Source organism: Chiloscyllium plagiosum, unplaced genomic scaffold, assembly GCF_037043375.1.
Source record: "Chiloscyllium plagiosum isolate Xiang-an unplaced genomic scaffold, Cpla_swu_hap1 HiC_scaffold_34, whole genome shotgun sequence".
NCBI lineage: Eukaryota > Metazoa > Chordata > Chondrichthyes > Orectolobiformes > Hemiscylliidae > Chiloscyllium > Chiloscyllium plagiosum.
Window position 1 is genome coordinate 14408228 of NW_028270172.1, and position 14888 is coordinate 14423115.

The following is a 14888-nucleotide window of genomic DNA, read 5'->3' on the forward strand; positions in this document are numbered from 1 at the left end:
GAACGAGAGAGAGAGAGCAAGAGAGCACTGCTGGAAGAGAGGGAGGACTGCTGGTGGCTTAACCAGAAAGTAACCACACCTCAGGCGAGGTTCAAACTGAATCGGCTTACAGACACATTGTGACTAGTCGCAGAGGTCAATGACAGACTGGGCTAAAGTGTCAATCCCCATCATTTGTAATGGGACCATGAACCACACTCAGCGTCTACTGGAGTGAACACTGCAAACAGAATAGAGAGTACTAAGCATGACAATGAAACAATCATTAAAGTCTTAGGTTTATCCACTGAACGCCAAATTAATTAAAGCTGTGTACACCCTCCCCATGACAATGCTGCTCGCTAACAAACAGCACTGCAGGCTGTCAGAACCTCTCTCTCTCTCTCTCTCTCTGCAGCCCGAGAACTGGGCAGAGGGACCAGGCCTGATCAGGATACCTCTGGCTGCCACACATGAAGATACTGCCATTTGAAAAGAGAAGGCAAAAAGACGACAGATTGATAATAGTAACCAGAGAGATCCTGCCCTCAGATTCCACACATAATAACACACACATCCACCCCGGGCAGCTGGCTAACAGATGCAGTGAACACTCTACCATGGAGGAGACTGCTCCCTTTGTGTAGTGAAGCTATACTGGATCAGCTTGGAAGTTTGTTGCTAGGTAGATTTACTGGAGGATCCACCCTTAGTCGGCAGAGAGAGATGTCGTAAACAGAAGTAAAACATCCCCGACATTGTCGGAAGAACAAATCAACCCTGATGAGGGGTTGAATGGATGCACGTACATGGGCTCTTGCTCTCCAGTCTCATACATCAACTGCTGAGATTACTACAACCATCCGCATTTATAAAGTGCCTTTAACATCCCAAGCTACTTCAAAGGAGTCTTCTCTATCAAGAACTCCCCACCTACGTTCGTGACACCACCCATGCCCTCCACCTGCTCCATGATTTTCGCTTCCCCGGTCCCCAACGCCTCATCTTCACCATGGACATCCAGTCCCTGTACACCTCCATCCCCCATCACGAAGGACTCAAAGCACTCCGCTTCTTCCTTTCCCGCCGTACCACCCAGTACCCTTCCACCGACACCCTCCTTTGACTGACCGAACTGGTCCTCACCCTGAACAACTTTTCTTTCCAATCCTCCCACTTTCTCCAAACAAAAGGAGTAGCCATGGGCACCCGCATGGGCCCCAGCTATGCCTGCCTCTTCGTAGGATATGTGGAACAATCCATCTTCCGCAACTACACTGGCCCCACCCCCCATCTTTTCCTTCGCTACATTGATGACTGTATCGGCGCTACCTCGTGCTCCCACGAGGAGGTTGAACAGTTCATCCACTACACTAACACCTTCCACCCCGACCTCAAATTCACCTGGACAGTCTCGGACTCCTCCCTCCCCTTCCTAGACCTTTCTGTTTCTATCTCAGGCGACCGAATCAACACGGACATCTACTACAAACCAACCGACTCCCACAGCTACCTGGACTACACCTCCTCCCATCCTGCCCCCTGTAAAAACGCCATCCCATTCTCCCAATTCCTTCGTCTCCGCCGCATCTGCTCCCAGGAGGACCAGTTCAAAATACGTACAACACAGATGGCCTCCTTCTTCAAGGACCGCAATTTCCCCCCCGACGTGGTCGACGGTGCCCTCCACCGCATCTCCTCCACTTCCCGCTCCTCCGCCCTTGAGCCCCGCCCCTCCAACCGCCACCAGGACAGAACCCCACTGGTCCTCACCTACCACCCCACCAATCTCCATGTACAGCGCATCATCCGCCGTCACTTCCGCCACCTCCAAACAGACCCCAGCACCAAGGATATATTTCCCTCCCCTCCCCTATCAGCTTTCCGTAGAGACCACTCCCTCTGCGACTCCCTTGTCAGATCCACACCCCCCACCGACCCAACCTCCACTCCCGGCACCTTCCCTTGCAACCGCAGGAGGTGCAACACTTGCGCCCACACCTCCCCCCTCACTTCTCTCCAAGGCCCCAAAGGAAACTTCCATATCCGCCAGAAATTCACCTGCACCTCCACCCACATCATCTACTGCATCCGCTGCAGCCGGTGTGGCCTACTCTATATTGGGGAGACAGGCCGCCTACTTGCGGAGCGATTCAGAGAGCACCTCTGGGCCACCCGGACGAACCAACCCAACCACCCTGTAGCACAGCATTTCAACTCCCCCTCCCACTCCACCGAGGATATGCAGGTCATTGGACTCATCCACCGCCAAACCACAACAACGCGACGGTCGGAGGAGGAGCGTCTTATCTTCCGACTGGGAACCCTCCAACCACAGGGGATGAACTTGGACTTCACCGGTTTCTTCATCCCCCCTCCCCCCACCTTGTCTCAGCCGAATCCCTCCAGCCCGGCACCGCCTTCCTGACCTGCAGTCTTCTTCTTGACCTCTCCGCCTCCATCCTACTCCGACCTATCACCCTCACCTTGACCTCTTTCCACCTATCACATTTCCAACGCCCCTCCTCCAAGTCCCTCCTCCCTACCTTTTATCTTCTCCTGCTGAACACTCTCTGCTCATTCCTGAGGAAGGGCCTGTGCCCGAAACGTCGAATCTCCTGTTCCCTGGATGCTGCCTGACCTGCTGTGCTGTTCCAGCAATAAAGTTTCAACTTCTCTATCAAAATTGGCCCCAGCAGACATTAGGACGGGTGAACTGACAACCCGGACAGAGGCAGATTGTATAGACATGCACAAAGATAGAAGGCGAGGTCAAGACGTCTTTCTTGGGAGAGGTCATCTCAACAGTTGGGCCTTTGCCTTTCAGATGGCTGCTGGCTAGAGAACGACAAAAAGAAAAGCGTTCAAATGAAAGCAAACCATACTGGAAATCTGAAACCAAAGCAAGAAGTGCTGGAAAAATTCAGCAGGTCTGGCAGCATCTGCCGAGAGAGGGAAACAGAGTTAGCATTTCAAGTTCAGTGTGACTCTTCTTCAAATGTTTGGGACATGTGACTACAGGTGGAAACCCCCTGGGGCTATGGGATGGAAACGGTGAGAAGTTCTGATAAAAGAGTAGGAAGAATCCCTTCATCTCTCTGTCCCTCTCCAATGGGTCACTGCAGCTGGCAGCATTTCATGGAGATTTACAATTTTCACTCTTCCTAAACCAGGGGCCACGGTTTAAGAATACAGGGTACGCCATTTGGGACTGAGACGGGGAGAAATGTCTTCACCCAAAGAATGGTGAGCCTGTGGAATTCACTGCCATTGCAAGTGGCCGAGGCCAAAATATTGAATGTTCTCGAAGAAGTTAGTTATAGTTCTTAGGGCGAACGGATATGGGAAGGAAGTGGGAACAGAGGACTGAATTGGATGATCAGCCAGGATCATTCTGAATGGTGGAGCACCATTGACCGAGTCCTGCTCCTACTTTCGATGTTCGTATGTACAGTACTGTCCTCTGTATGTCCCTTTCAATGCCACACTGACAGTATATGTGGGGCCCACATCACAGTAGCACAAACATGGAGTGGTTTCGTGGAAGTGTTTATCAAAAACCTCAGACAGGCTCAGCCTCCTCTCTGTCACTGCGTGGACCACATCAGGACAGACTGATTTAGGAGCAGATCAAGTCAAGAACTGTGTTCAGGCTTAGCCTCCTTCACAGGGTGGCATGATGGCTCAGTAGTTAGCACTGCTACCTGACAGCACCAAGGACCCAGGTTCGATTCCAGCCTCAGGCGACTGTCTGTGTGTAGTTTGCACATTTTCCCTCTGTCTGTGTACGTTTCCTCTGGGTGCTCTGGTTTCCTCCCACAGTCCAAAGATGTGCAGGTTAGGTGAATTGGCCATGCTAAATTGCCCATAGTATTCTGGGATGTGTAGGTTAGGTGTATTAGTCATGGGAAATGTAGATCAATAGGTTCGGGAATAGGGTTGGGTGGAATACTCTTCTGAGGATTTGTATGGACTTGTTGGGCTGGATGGACTGTTTCCACACTGTAGGGATTGTGTGACAACACACTGCTCATTGGATATTAACATTATATACAGGTGTACAGGAGCCAGGAGATGATGATGGACTTGTAGAGAGGCTTGTCTAGACCTCAGCTGCAGTACGGTGTACAGTTGTGTGTGCCATGTTATAGGAAAGACCTGAACATGCTGGAGCACAGGAGGGATTTACATAAGAACAGTTCAGAAGTGAGAAACTTTAGACTAAGAAGTTGGGACTCTTCTCCTTGGTGTGAAGGAGATCTAGTCTGAAGACACATGACACCAGGTTATAGTCCGACAGGTTTCTTTGAAACCACAAGCTTTCACAGGTGGTGAGACAAAGGGGCAGCGCTCCGAAGGCTTGTGATTTCAAATAAACCTGTCTGACTATAATCTGCTGTCGGGTGACACTGACTTTGTCCATCCCAATCCAACACCTGTGATACCTCCACATAGGAAGGAGATTTGACAGAGGTTTGTGAATCAGGATTGGGCTGGAGATCGGAGAACCATGTTCCCTTCTAGTCAAATGAACAAGAATGGGGGAGAGGGCAGAGATGTGTGAAGGCGACAGGAGAGAAACCTCTTTCACACGGATACAGGATGCATTCCCTGGAAACGTGGAGGAGGCAGTGGGGAAGGTTCCTGGATAGCCAACCAGGATTCGGGAAAGGTGGCTGCCACTCAGGAAGTTAAGGAAATACGAGGAACCTCGGAGGGAGTGGGGTTCACAATTGCGCTGGCAAAACGGCCAGCGCTCAGGGAAATGTCCTGTATCTGGGCCTTCCATACGTTACCATTTAGCAGGTCTGTCACTGGGAAACGTCCCCCTGCCCTCTTTTTCCCAGGGTTGGGGTGTCCAAAACTAGAGGGCATAGGTTTATGGTGAGAGGGGAAAGATTTAAAAGGGACCTAAGGGGCAACTTTTTCACGCAGAAGGTGGTGCGTGTATGGAATGAGCTGCCAGAGGAAGTGGTGGAGGCTGGTACAATTACAGCACTTGAAAGACATCAGGATGAGTATATGAATAGGAAGGGTTTAGAGAGATATGGACCAAGTGGTGGCAAATGGGACTAGATTAGGTTGGGATATCTAGTCGGCATGGACGTGTTGGACCGATGGATCTGTTTCCATGCTGTTCATCTCAATGACTCAGAGAGTAGAGAATCTGTGGATGTTGGGAACACCCCTAGTAGAAAATTCCCATCCAAACCACACCTCACCCATCATTCCTCCATTTTCGAAGGGTCAAAATCCTGGAATTACCTTCCCAACAGCACTGCAGGTGAACTGATGCCACTGGGACCGCTGCGGTTGAAGGAGATGGCTCAGGGCCACTTTCTGAAGGCAATTAGAGATGGGCATCAAATGCTGTGGTTAGCTAGCGACGCACGGATCCCAGGAACGGGAATAAAATAACTATGCTGGATCACAATCTCAGCATAAAGGGACGTTAATTTAAAACTGTGATGAAGAGGAATGATTTCTCTCTCTGAGGGTCAAGGGTCATTGGAAATCCTTGCCATACAGAACTGGGGGGGCAGAGTCCTCATGTATATGTTAAGGCTGAGATAGATTATTGATCAGTCGGGCAATCACAGGTTACGGGGAAAGGGCAAGAAAGTGGACTTGAGGAACATGATCAGCCATGAAACTACTGAAGGGCAGAGCAGGCTCAAGGGGCCGCATGGCCTACTCCAATTTCTATTTCCTCTGGTCTTGTCAGTTAAGCCTAAAAGTGTGATTTGGTTGGGAAAAAAGAAAGTAGAAATCATCAAGGGAATGCATATGACAAAAAAAAAATTAAAATCAGGAAACAAAAATCCGTGGCTGGATTCTGAAATGAAAACCACATGTTCAGATGTATATCGACTGTCACCTCAGCCCCGGATCCCCATTATCTACAGCACTCGCTTCTCTGGAAGCATCTGTTTCCTCAGGACAATATGATACAGGTAACCACGGAAACAAGCCTGTGGTCAAACAGGAGCAGGCTTCAGTTGCAGCTCTCCCATCAGTTCAGCCTCTAACCAAAGTCAGGGCTGATTGCGAAGACTCTCGGAGAACAAGATCTCAGACTGTGGGAAAGGAATCAAGAAAAGGGATGCGAGTGAACGGCATTGCTGGAGATTTTGTAATAGCGCTGAAAGTATAGTCTCAATTCCTGCTTTTGTTACAGCTTCCTCCCTGTGAAGGCTGTTGCTTTATTCAGTCCAGGAGGATACCCTTGCCACAACGTCACTTTAGGAAGTAAGACCAAAACTGAGTTAGTCGGTGAAAGAGGGGTTAGCCTTCTCCAGGAAGGGAGGGAGTTGTTATCGGGGAAAGAGGGAGCAACACATTCAAACGTGAGGGGTTTAACATTTCACAGGGGTCTCACAACCGTACCCATATTAGGCAAGCTTTTAAAGAGTCAGAATTCACTATAACTGCAGAAAAGAAGTATCGATGTCAACAGACAACATCTACAAGATGGTCTATAAAATGCCAGTGCTTTGTTTTACAAAAACACCAAGCATAGCATCCTTCCATCATACTTTGGAACACTGGTGTCATGTGATAGAGTGAACAGACACACAGAAGGTCACTCAACACGCAACTGAAGTCGTTTCCTTCACTTTTCAATTTTAATCAGAAAGGCTGCTTCCTCACCAGGCAGCTGGGTTTACAGATTGTTAAGCGCACTGGGTGGAAAGATAGATGCAATTTTTCGATTGTTTGCTCCCCATTCAGTTATGCCTCCGATATCTGAGAAACCAGTCCCAGGCTGATAGGATGAGCAGGTGACATTCTCCTACTGTCTGTCACTGCTCTCTAGCTAGCTGGCAGTAAGAGTCATCAGTGATGCCTCTCTCTCTTCCCCAACCCCATAAATGGAAAAGGATAGCTCCTGATGTATCAGTTCCCTGAATGGCACAGCCACAAACCTCACATCACCAAGCAGCTGGAACAGGAATCTCCACAGTCCCTTACAGCAGCCACGACACCAACACAACTCCTTACTCTGCCATTGAAAGGATCTTAAGCAAAAGCTGCTCTAACTTAAAGATACAAGAGATACTTTAATCAGAAACAAAGCAAAGGAGAAACTTGGGGACAATTACATCGCTCATGCATCCTCGAACAGTATGATAGAATGGTACAATCTGGAAATTGGCCATTCAGCCCATCGAAGTTTCACCATCTCTTTCAAAGAGCAATCCAGTTAGTCCTACTCACCAGCTATTAACCCACACACCAGATTTAATTTTTTTTCTCTCCTTAAAGTATTTATTCAGTTCCCTTTCGATGGGTACAGTTAAATCTATAAACCCTATAAAGTGGACGCATTTCAAATCTTTACCACGCCTAGTAAACAACGAGAACACAGATCCTAGTCTGGCTGGTCCCAGCACTTGGAACAGCCTCTCTATGCCTCGATCCTATTTTTTGTTTCATTTGCCTTTCCTGGGTTGTGGACATTGGGCAACAAATGGTTGTTTTGACAGCAATCATCATGACCCTTGAACCAAGTGGATTGCAGGGCCATTTCGGATGTCAGGCGTCAACCACATTGCTGTGAGCTTGGAGTCACATGTAGGCCAGACTAGGTAAGGATGGCAAATTTCCTTCCCTGAACAGAAGAATCAATGATAGCTTTAGCTGAATTTATAGGCCTCCAGCCGCTGGGGTGGATTTTTACCCGATTCCCCAGAGGTGGCCGGGGGACTCTCAATTGTGAACTCAGTGACATTACACCACCACACCCCACGGTGACCACTACCATCGCACCATCTTCCCAACAGTGATCACGAGCACCACACCACCATCCTCACGGTAATCATTACAACCACATCGCCATCTCCACGGTGATCATTACCACCGCACCACCACCCTCACAGCAACCCCACTAATCCCACAGTGACCACTACCACTGTAACACCATCCTCATAGTGATCATTACCGTTGCCCCACCATCCTCACGGTGCCCGTCACTGCTGTAACACCATCCCCATGGTGATCACTACCGCTGTAACACCATCCCCGCGGTGATCATTACCGCTGTAACACCATCCCTGTGGTACCCAATACCGATGTAACACCATCCCCGCGGTGATCATTACCACTGTAACACCATCCCCACGGTGATCACTACCGCTGTAACACCATCCCCGCGGTGACCATAACCGCTGTAACACCATCCCCGCGGTGATCATAACCGCTGTAACACCATCCCCGCTGTGACCATAGCCACTGTAACACCATCCCTGCGGTGACCATAACCGCTGTAATACCATCCCCGGGGTGAGTATAACCGATGTAACACCATCCCCACGGTGACCATTACCGCTGTAACACCATACCCGCGGTGAGTATAACCGATGTAACACCATCCCCACGGTGAACAATACCGCTGTAACACCATCCCCGCGGTGATCATAACCGCTGTAACACCATCCCCGCTGTGACCATAGCCACTGTAACACCATCCCTGCGGTGACCATAACCGCTGTAACACCATCCCCGCGGTGAGTATAACCGATGTAACACCATCCCCACGGTGACCATTACCGCTGTAACACCATACCCGCGGTGAGTATAACCGATGTAACACCATCTCCACGGTGAACAATACCGCTGTAACACCATCCTCGCGGTGATCATTACCGCTGTAACACCACCCTTGCAGTCACCATCACTGCGGTGACCATAACCACTGTAACACCATCCCCGCGGTGCCCATTACTGTTGTAACACCATCCCCGTTGTGACCATTACCATAGTAACACCATACCCACGGTGATCATTACCGCTGTAACACCATCCCCAAGGTGACCATTATCGCTGTAACACCATCCCCACGGTGACCATAACCACTGTAACACCATCCTTGCGGTGACCATAACCATTGTAACACCATCCCCGCGGTGACCATAACCGCTGTAACACCATCCCCACGGTGACCATTACCGATGTAACACCATCCCCACGGTGACCATAACCGATGTAACACCATCCCCACGGTGACCATTACCGATGTAACACCATCCCCACGGTGACCATTACCGATGTAACACCATCCCCGCGGTGACCATTACCGCTGTAACAACATCCTCGCAGTCACCATCACTGTGGTGATCATTACCGCTGTAACACCATCCCTATGGTGACCATTACCACTGTAACACCATCCCCACAGTGAACATTACCGTTGTAACATCATCCCCGTGGTGTCCATTACCGCTGTAACACCATCCCCACTCTGATCATTACAGCTGTAGCATCATCCCCGCTGTGACCATTATCGCTGTTAACACCATCCCCGCGGTGACCATTACCGTTGTAACACCATCCCCGCGGTGCCCATTACCGCTGTAACACCATCCCCGTGGTGCCCATTACCGCTGTAACACCACCCCCGCGGTACCCATTACTGTTGTAACACCATCCCCGCGGTGCCCATTACCGCTGTAGCACCATCCCCACTGTGATCATTACCGCTGTAGCACCATCCCCGCGGTGACCATTACCGTTCTAACATCATCCCCAAGGTGACCATTACCGCTGTAACACCATCCCCGCGGTGACCATTACCGCTGTAACACCATCCCCGTGGTGACCATTATCCCTGTAACACCATACCCGCGGTCACCATTACCGCTATAACATCATCCCCAAGGTACCCATTACCTCTGTAACACCATCCCCACGGTGACCATTACCGCTGTAACATCATCCCCGCGGTCACCATTACCGCTGTAACACCATCCCCGTGGTGCCCATTACCACTGTAACACCATCCCCGTGGTGCCCATTACCACTGTAACACCATCCCCGTGGTGCCCATTACCGCTGTAACACCACCCCCGCGGTCACCATACCGCTGTAACACCATCCCCGTGGTGCCCATTACCGCTGTAACACCATCCCCATGGTGCCCATTACCGCTGTAACACCATCCCCGTGGTGCCCATTACAGCTGCCCCACCATCCACGCGGTCACCATTACAGCTGTAACACCATCCCCGTGGTGCCCATTACAGCTGCCCCACCATCCACGCGGTCACCATTACAGCTGTAACACCATCCCCGTGGTGCCCATTACAGCTGCCCCACAATTCTCGCAGTCACCATTACCACTGCCCCTGCCTCTCCACCCTGAGCAGCTGCACTCACCTGTGCATGTTACCATTGGTAGTGAAGGCCTGGTGACAGATCGAACACTTGTACGGTCTCTCTCCTGAGTGGACCAACATGTGACGGTCGAGGGAGCTGGCGGAACTCAGGGACTTGCCACAAATGCTGCAGGAATGGGTGTTCCCTCCACTATCTGTGTTGTGCTGCAGAGACACATGGAGCTCCAGTCAGCGATACGAGCAAACACGGAGCGTGATGGATAAAAGGACCCTCCCTTGCCTCACCTGTCCAGGCTGAAAGCCAGGTCAGCCCCAGCTTTTGAACCAGTATCACCAGGTTCACAATGGAACCCATTCTTTTATGCTACACGTTACAGACTGCTTCCCTGAAATCCGTTCGGAATGAAAATTCTAACTGGAACAGAATCCAATTATCACAAAACAACCACCCTGCAGGCAGAGCAAATCTACTCTATTCCCTTTTAAAAGTCAAAAAGTTAAATTTGACAAAGGACTAGTTTCAGGTATATTTTTTGTCTCAAGTTATTAATTTCTAGCATGTTGCGACATGAATGCACATAAAGGAATGGGCTGGTAAACATAGTGTGTAGATCATCTTGACTATGACACCAAATGTTGGTCCAGCTGACAAATGCTTTTTAGCAGAATGACAAAATGGAAAGCATTATTTGCTAGCTACTCTCTGTGCATTCTTCCTGCCTGCAAAAGGTGATGCTGGACTGTCACATTTTTGTCACACGCTCTGTATCATATTTGCCTCCGTAATAAACACCATTGCCCACATTCATTACAGGGTTTTGCCATGCAAATTCATTCAAAAGGTTTTCAAAATCATTCAAAGTCTTTTCCGACACCATTTCTTTACCCTCACTGATACAGCTTTTCCATTTGCTTCAAATAGGGGCACATTTTTCATTCATGGGACTTTGCTGCTCATCCCTAATTGCCCTTGAGATGTTGGCGAGCTGCCTTCTTTGAACTGCTGCAATCCATCTGCTGCAGGCATACCTTAGTGCTGTTGAGAGAGTTTCAGGATTTTGACCCCATGACAGTGAAGTCATAGAACCATCATAGAATCCCTACAGTGTGGAAACAGGCCCTTCGGCCCAACAAGTCCACACCGACTCTTCGAAGAGTAACCCAGATCCATTCCCCTACCCTATTACTCTACAGTTACCCCTGACTAATCTCCTAACCTACACATCCCTGAACACTTAGGAATTTAACATGGCCAATTCACCCTCACCTCCACATCTTTGGATTGTGGGAGGAAACCAGAGCACTCAGAGGAGACCCACACTGACACAGGGAGAATGTGCAAACTCCACACAAACAGTCGCCTGCGGCTGGATTTGAACCTGGGTCCCTGGCGCTGTGAGGCAGCAGTGCTAACCACTGAGCCACCGTCAAGGTGCTCTGTGTCTTGGCAGGGAAATTATAGGTTGTGGTGTTCCTATGTATCTGCTACTTCTGTCTTTCTAGGTGATAGAGGTCACAGATTTGGAAAGTGCTGTTGAAGGAACTTGGTGAGTTGTAGCAATGCATCTTGTAGATAGCACACACTGACACTACTGCACATCAGTGGTGAAGGGACTGAACATCGAAGATGGTGGATGTGGTGCCAAAGAGGGCTGCTTTGTCCTAGATGGTGTCAAGTTCCTTGAGTGTTGTTGGAGCTGCACCCATCCAGACAAGTGAAAAGTATTTCACCACACTCCTGACTTGTAGATGGTCTTGCAGATCCAGAAGGTATAAACTAATTTTCTAAAAATAAAGATTGCATTTCCCCAATAACATGATTACATTTATTCATCAACTTGTCTTATAGGTCTATCAACGCTTCCTTTAAGATTCTTAATTAACATCTCAGTGTCTCCCAAAAGACTGGGATTAACTTGAACTTGACTAGTTGTAGCCCAGAGCAGTTACTTGGAGGTTGCCCAGGATAGTGGATTCCAAGTTCCACACTGTATGTCAACTTTCCCAGGATGGACCAGTACAACTCTGAATTGTTTAGCTTCCAACACGTTCTCTTAAAAAAAGAACTTCTCAAACTAATTTAGAACAAAAATATTACAGGACGACTTCCAAAAGGAAAACTGCAATGTAAACCGATCACTTTGAAACGACATCCTGAAATGGTTTTAAAAAGTAAGCACACGGATTGGACTTTAAAATGGGGATCAAATTGCATCTGCACAGCTATTCCAATTATCTTATGCCCTCTAACACTGCTTCACCTGAAGATGACACTTATTGTTGTCTCCTAGTGTCAAGGAAGATTGAAGTATAAAACTGTACAACTTCTCATTTTCATTTAACTCCCATGATTTCAACATTTGAAATGTCAGTCACTGAGAAAAGCAATGGTGTATGGATATAAATTTCAGAAGGTATCACAGAATACCTACAGTGCAGAACTCGGCCTTTTGGCCCATACCGAACCTCCTAAGAGCATCCCACCCACCCTTCCACTGTAACCTGCATGCCCCATGGTTAATCTATCTAACCTACACATCCCTGAACACTATGGGCAATTTAGCATGGCCAATTCACCTAACCTGCACATCTTTGGACTGTGAGAGGAAGCCCACGCAGACACAGGGAGATTGTGCAAACTCCACTCAGACAATCGCCTGAGGGTGGAATTGAACCTGGGTCCCTAGTGCTGTGAGACAGCAGTGCTAACCATTGAGCCACCATGCCACCCTACACAGCAGGTAGTTTGAGATAGTTGTGGTCAGACTGCACAATGTGAGCAAGGCACAGACACACACAGGGAGGGGTTTGTGTCAAGTGTTTCTGATCTGATCGAGGACCATTGCAAGGAGCATTTATAAGGCAAAGTGGGGCAGGCATCGACGGGGGGGGGGAATTAAACATGACAATGGGAGGCTGTGTGTTACAGGCAAGATGATTGTTATTACAGGTTCACATGGAGCTTTATCTGGACACTTTTCATTTCAATACAACGTAGTGCTGTGTGCCACTTCAGTTCAGCTCCTGCTCCCCTGGCTGGGGGCAGGGATGTGCTGGTTGCATTGTCTGAACTGCAGCTGACTGCAAACACCATAAGTTCTTCCTGTGATGCAAACAAATGTTAGCCATCACACTGAATCAAACCCATCTCTCTCTCTCACTCACACACTGCTCGCAAAGATCTGCCTTCCGAATTGTACAATGTGCTGAAAATGCATTGTGCAATCGTGCTTTTTTTTGCTTTTTCTTCCTTTGTAACGTGGCTTTACTAATTTGAGAACACTTGATGTATGGTAAAGGCTTGTGAGGCAGAGCACAACTTTTCACCACATTAGAGCTAACGACAAAGTGCACCGGGCCTGAACAGCCTAGAGAGTGGTGCCACAAACCACAACCTACCTGTCGAATGTGCATCGTTAGCTGGTGCTGGGTTCCACAATCCTTCTCGCACAGTGGACAGATAAAGAAAGACTTCTCTTCTTTGGCTTCCTGTAAGGGGCAGAACAGCAATGTGTGGATCAGTGAGGAGGAGCTCGGGTGAAAACAAAGTCAGAGGCTACCGAGACCGGTGTGCTGCGTTACAAAAGGGAATGAGTCAGAGTCACATGCAGCATCAGGCACATTGTCAGTGCCTGCTCCTCAAGCAGAAGTTGAGCATTCTGCAAGAGATGTTTCCTATACCCCTGCACCCCGAAACTTTGTTGACAAAGTTGCAGAAGGGTGTCCCTCTGCCAAATGCACTCTTGGGATGGTCAGCTCTGAACACACAAACACTTACTGCACTTTTCCTGCCAATCCATTATTACAAACCTCCCACCCCACTCCCTGACACCCCTCCCCTCCCCCCCCCCCCCCCATTGGAAGTGGCCATCAATAGCAAGGTTAAAAATCACACAACACCAGATTATAGTCCAACAGGTTTATTTGGAAGCACACTAGCTTTCGGAGCGCCACTCCTTCATCGGGTGACCCGCTCCACTAGTTACCTGATGAAAGAGCAGCGCTCCGAAAACTAGTGCTTCCAAATAATCCTGTTGGGACTATAACCTGATGTTGTGAGACTTGTAACATTACCGGCTCTTCCACATCAACAATGGCAAGGCCAGTTGTTGTTGCCGGTACCTAATGGAGATTATTTTAGATAGTCAACAATCATTTTCAGCCTGGAGTCCCGTGGAGGCCAGAGCTGGCAGATTTCATCATTTGTGAGTGAGTGCTTACTCAGAGATCTCATTAGTGTCCCAGGTGGATTTTTACAACAAAACGTTTGTAATTACAGGTACAGAGATAAGATTCCATAAACTTAATTCCACCAGTAGCCCATGGTGGGATTAGAACCCATGCCCCTAAAGCAGGGGCAATACGTTGGCTCCGTGGTTAGCACTGCTGCCTCATCGGACCAGAGACCCATTTTCCATTCCACCCTGGGGCGACTCTCCATGTGGAGTTTGCACATTTCCCCAGTGTCTGCGTGGGTTTCTTCCGGATGCCCAAAGATGTGCAGGTTAGGGTGGATTGGCCGTGGGAAATTGCCCTGTAGTGTCCAGAGGTGTGCAGGCTAGGTGGGTTAGCCATTGGAAATGTGGGGTTGATGGGGCGGTTCTGGGTGGAATGATCTTCAGAGGGATGGCGTGGACTTGATGGACCAAATGGCCTGCTCCGACACTGTAGGGACTCTATGATTAGCCTGAGTCTCGGGACTAATAATCCACAATGTCACCACCTGCCCTGTACGATGTGCACAAGATTGGAAAAGCAGAGCAAGGTTGGGACTGAGGTTAAGGTGCAATTTAA

General features: G+C 49.0%; 1 protein-coding gene across 7 annotated transcripts in view; it reads right to left on the reverse strand.

The window, feature by feature from the left end:
* Positions 1–14888, reverse strand: part of rreb1a (ras responsive element binding protein 1a) — a 235269-nt gene that overhangs the window by 73157 nt on the left and 147224 nt on the right. For 6 of the 7 annotated variants that reach the window (XR_015752812.1, XM_043719503.2, XM_087978500.1 and 3 more), the window contains exons 4-5: positions 13494–13583; positions 10135–10298 (exon numbers count right to left, since the gene is read on the reverse strand). Coding sequence is in view for 5 of the 7 variants with exons in the window: in XM_043719503.2 (XP_043575438.2) it covers positions 10135–10298; positions 13494–13583 (254 nt within the window). In the remaining 2 variants the exon portion in view is untranslated. The remainder of the gene's footprint in view (positions 1–10134; positions 10299–13493; positions 13584–14888) is intronic. The other variant, XM_087978501.1, reaches the window with a different exon arrangement.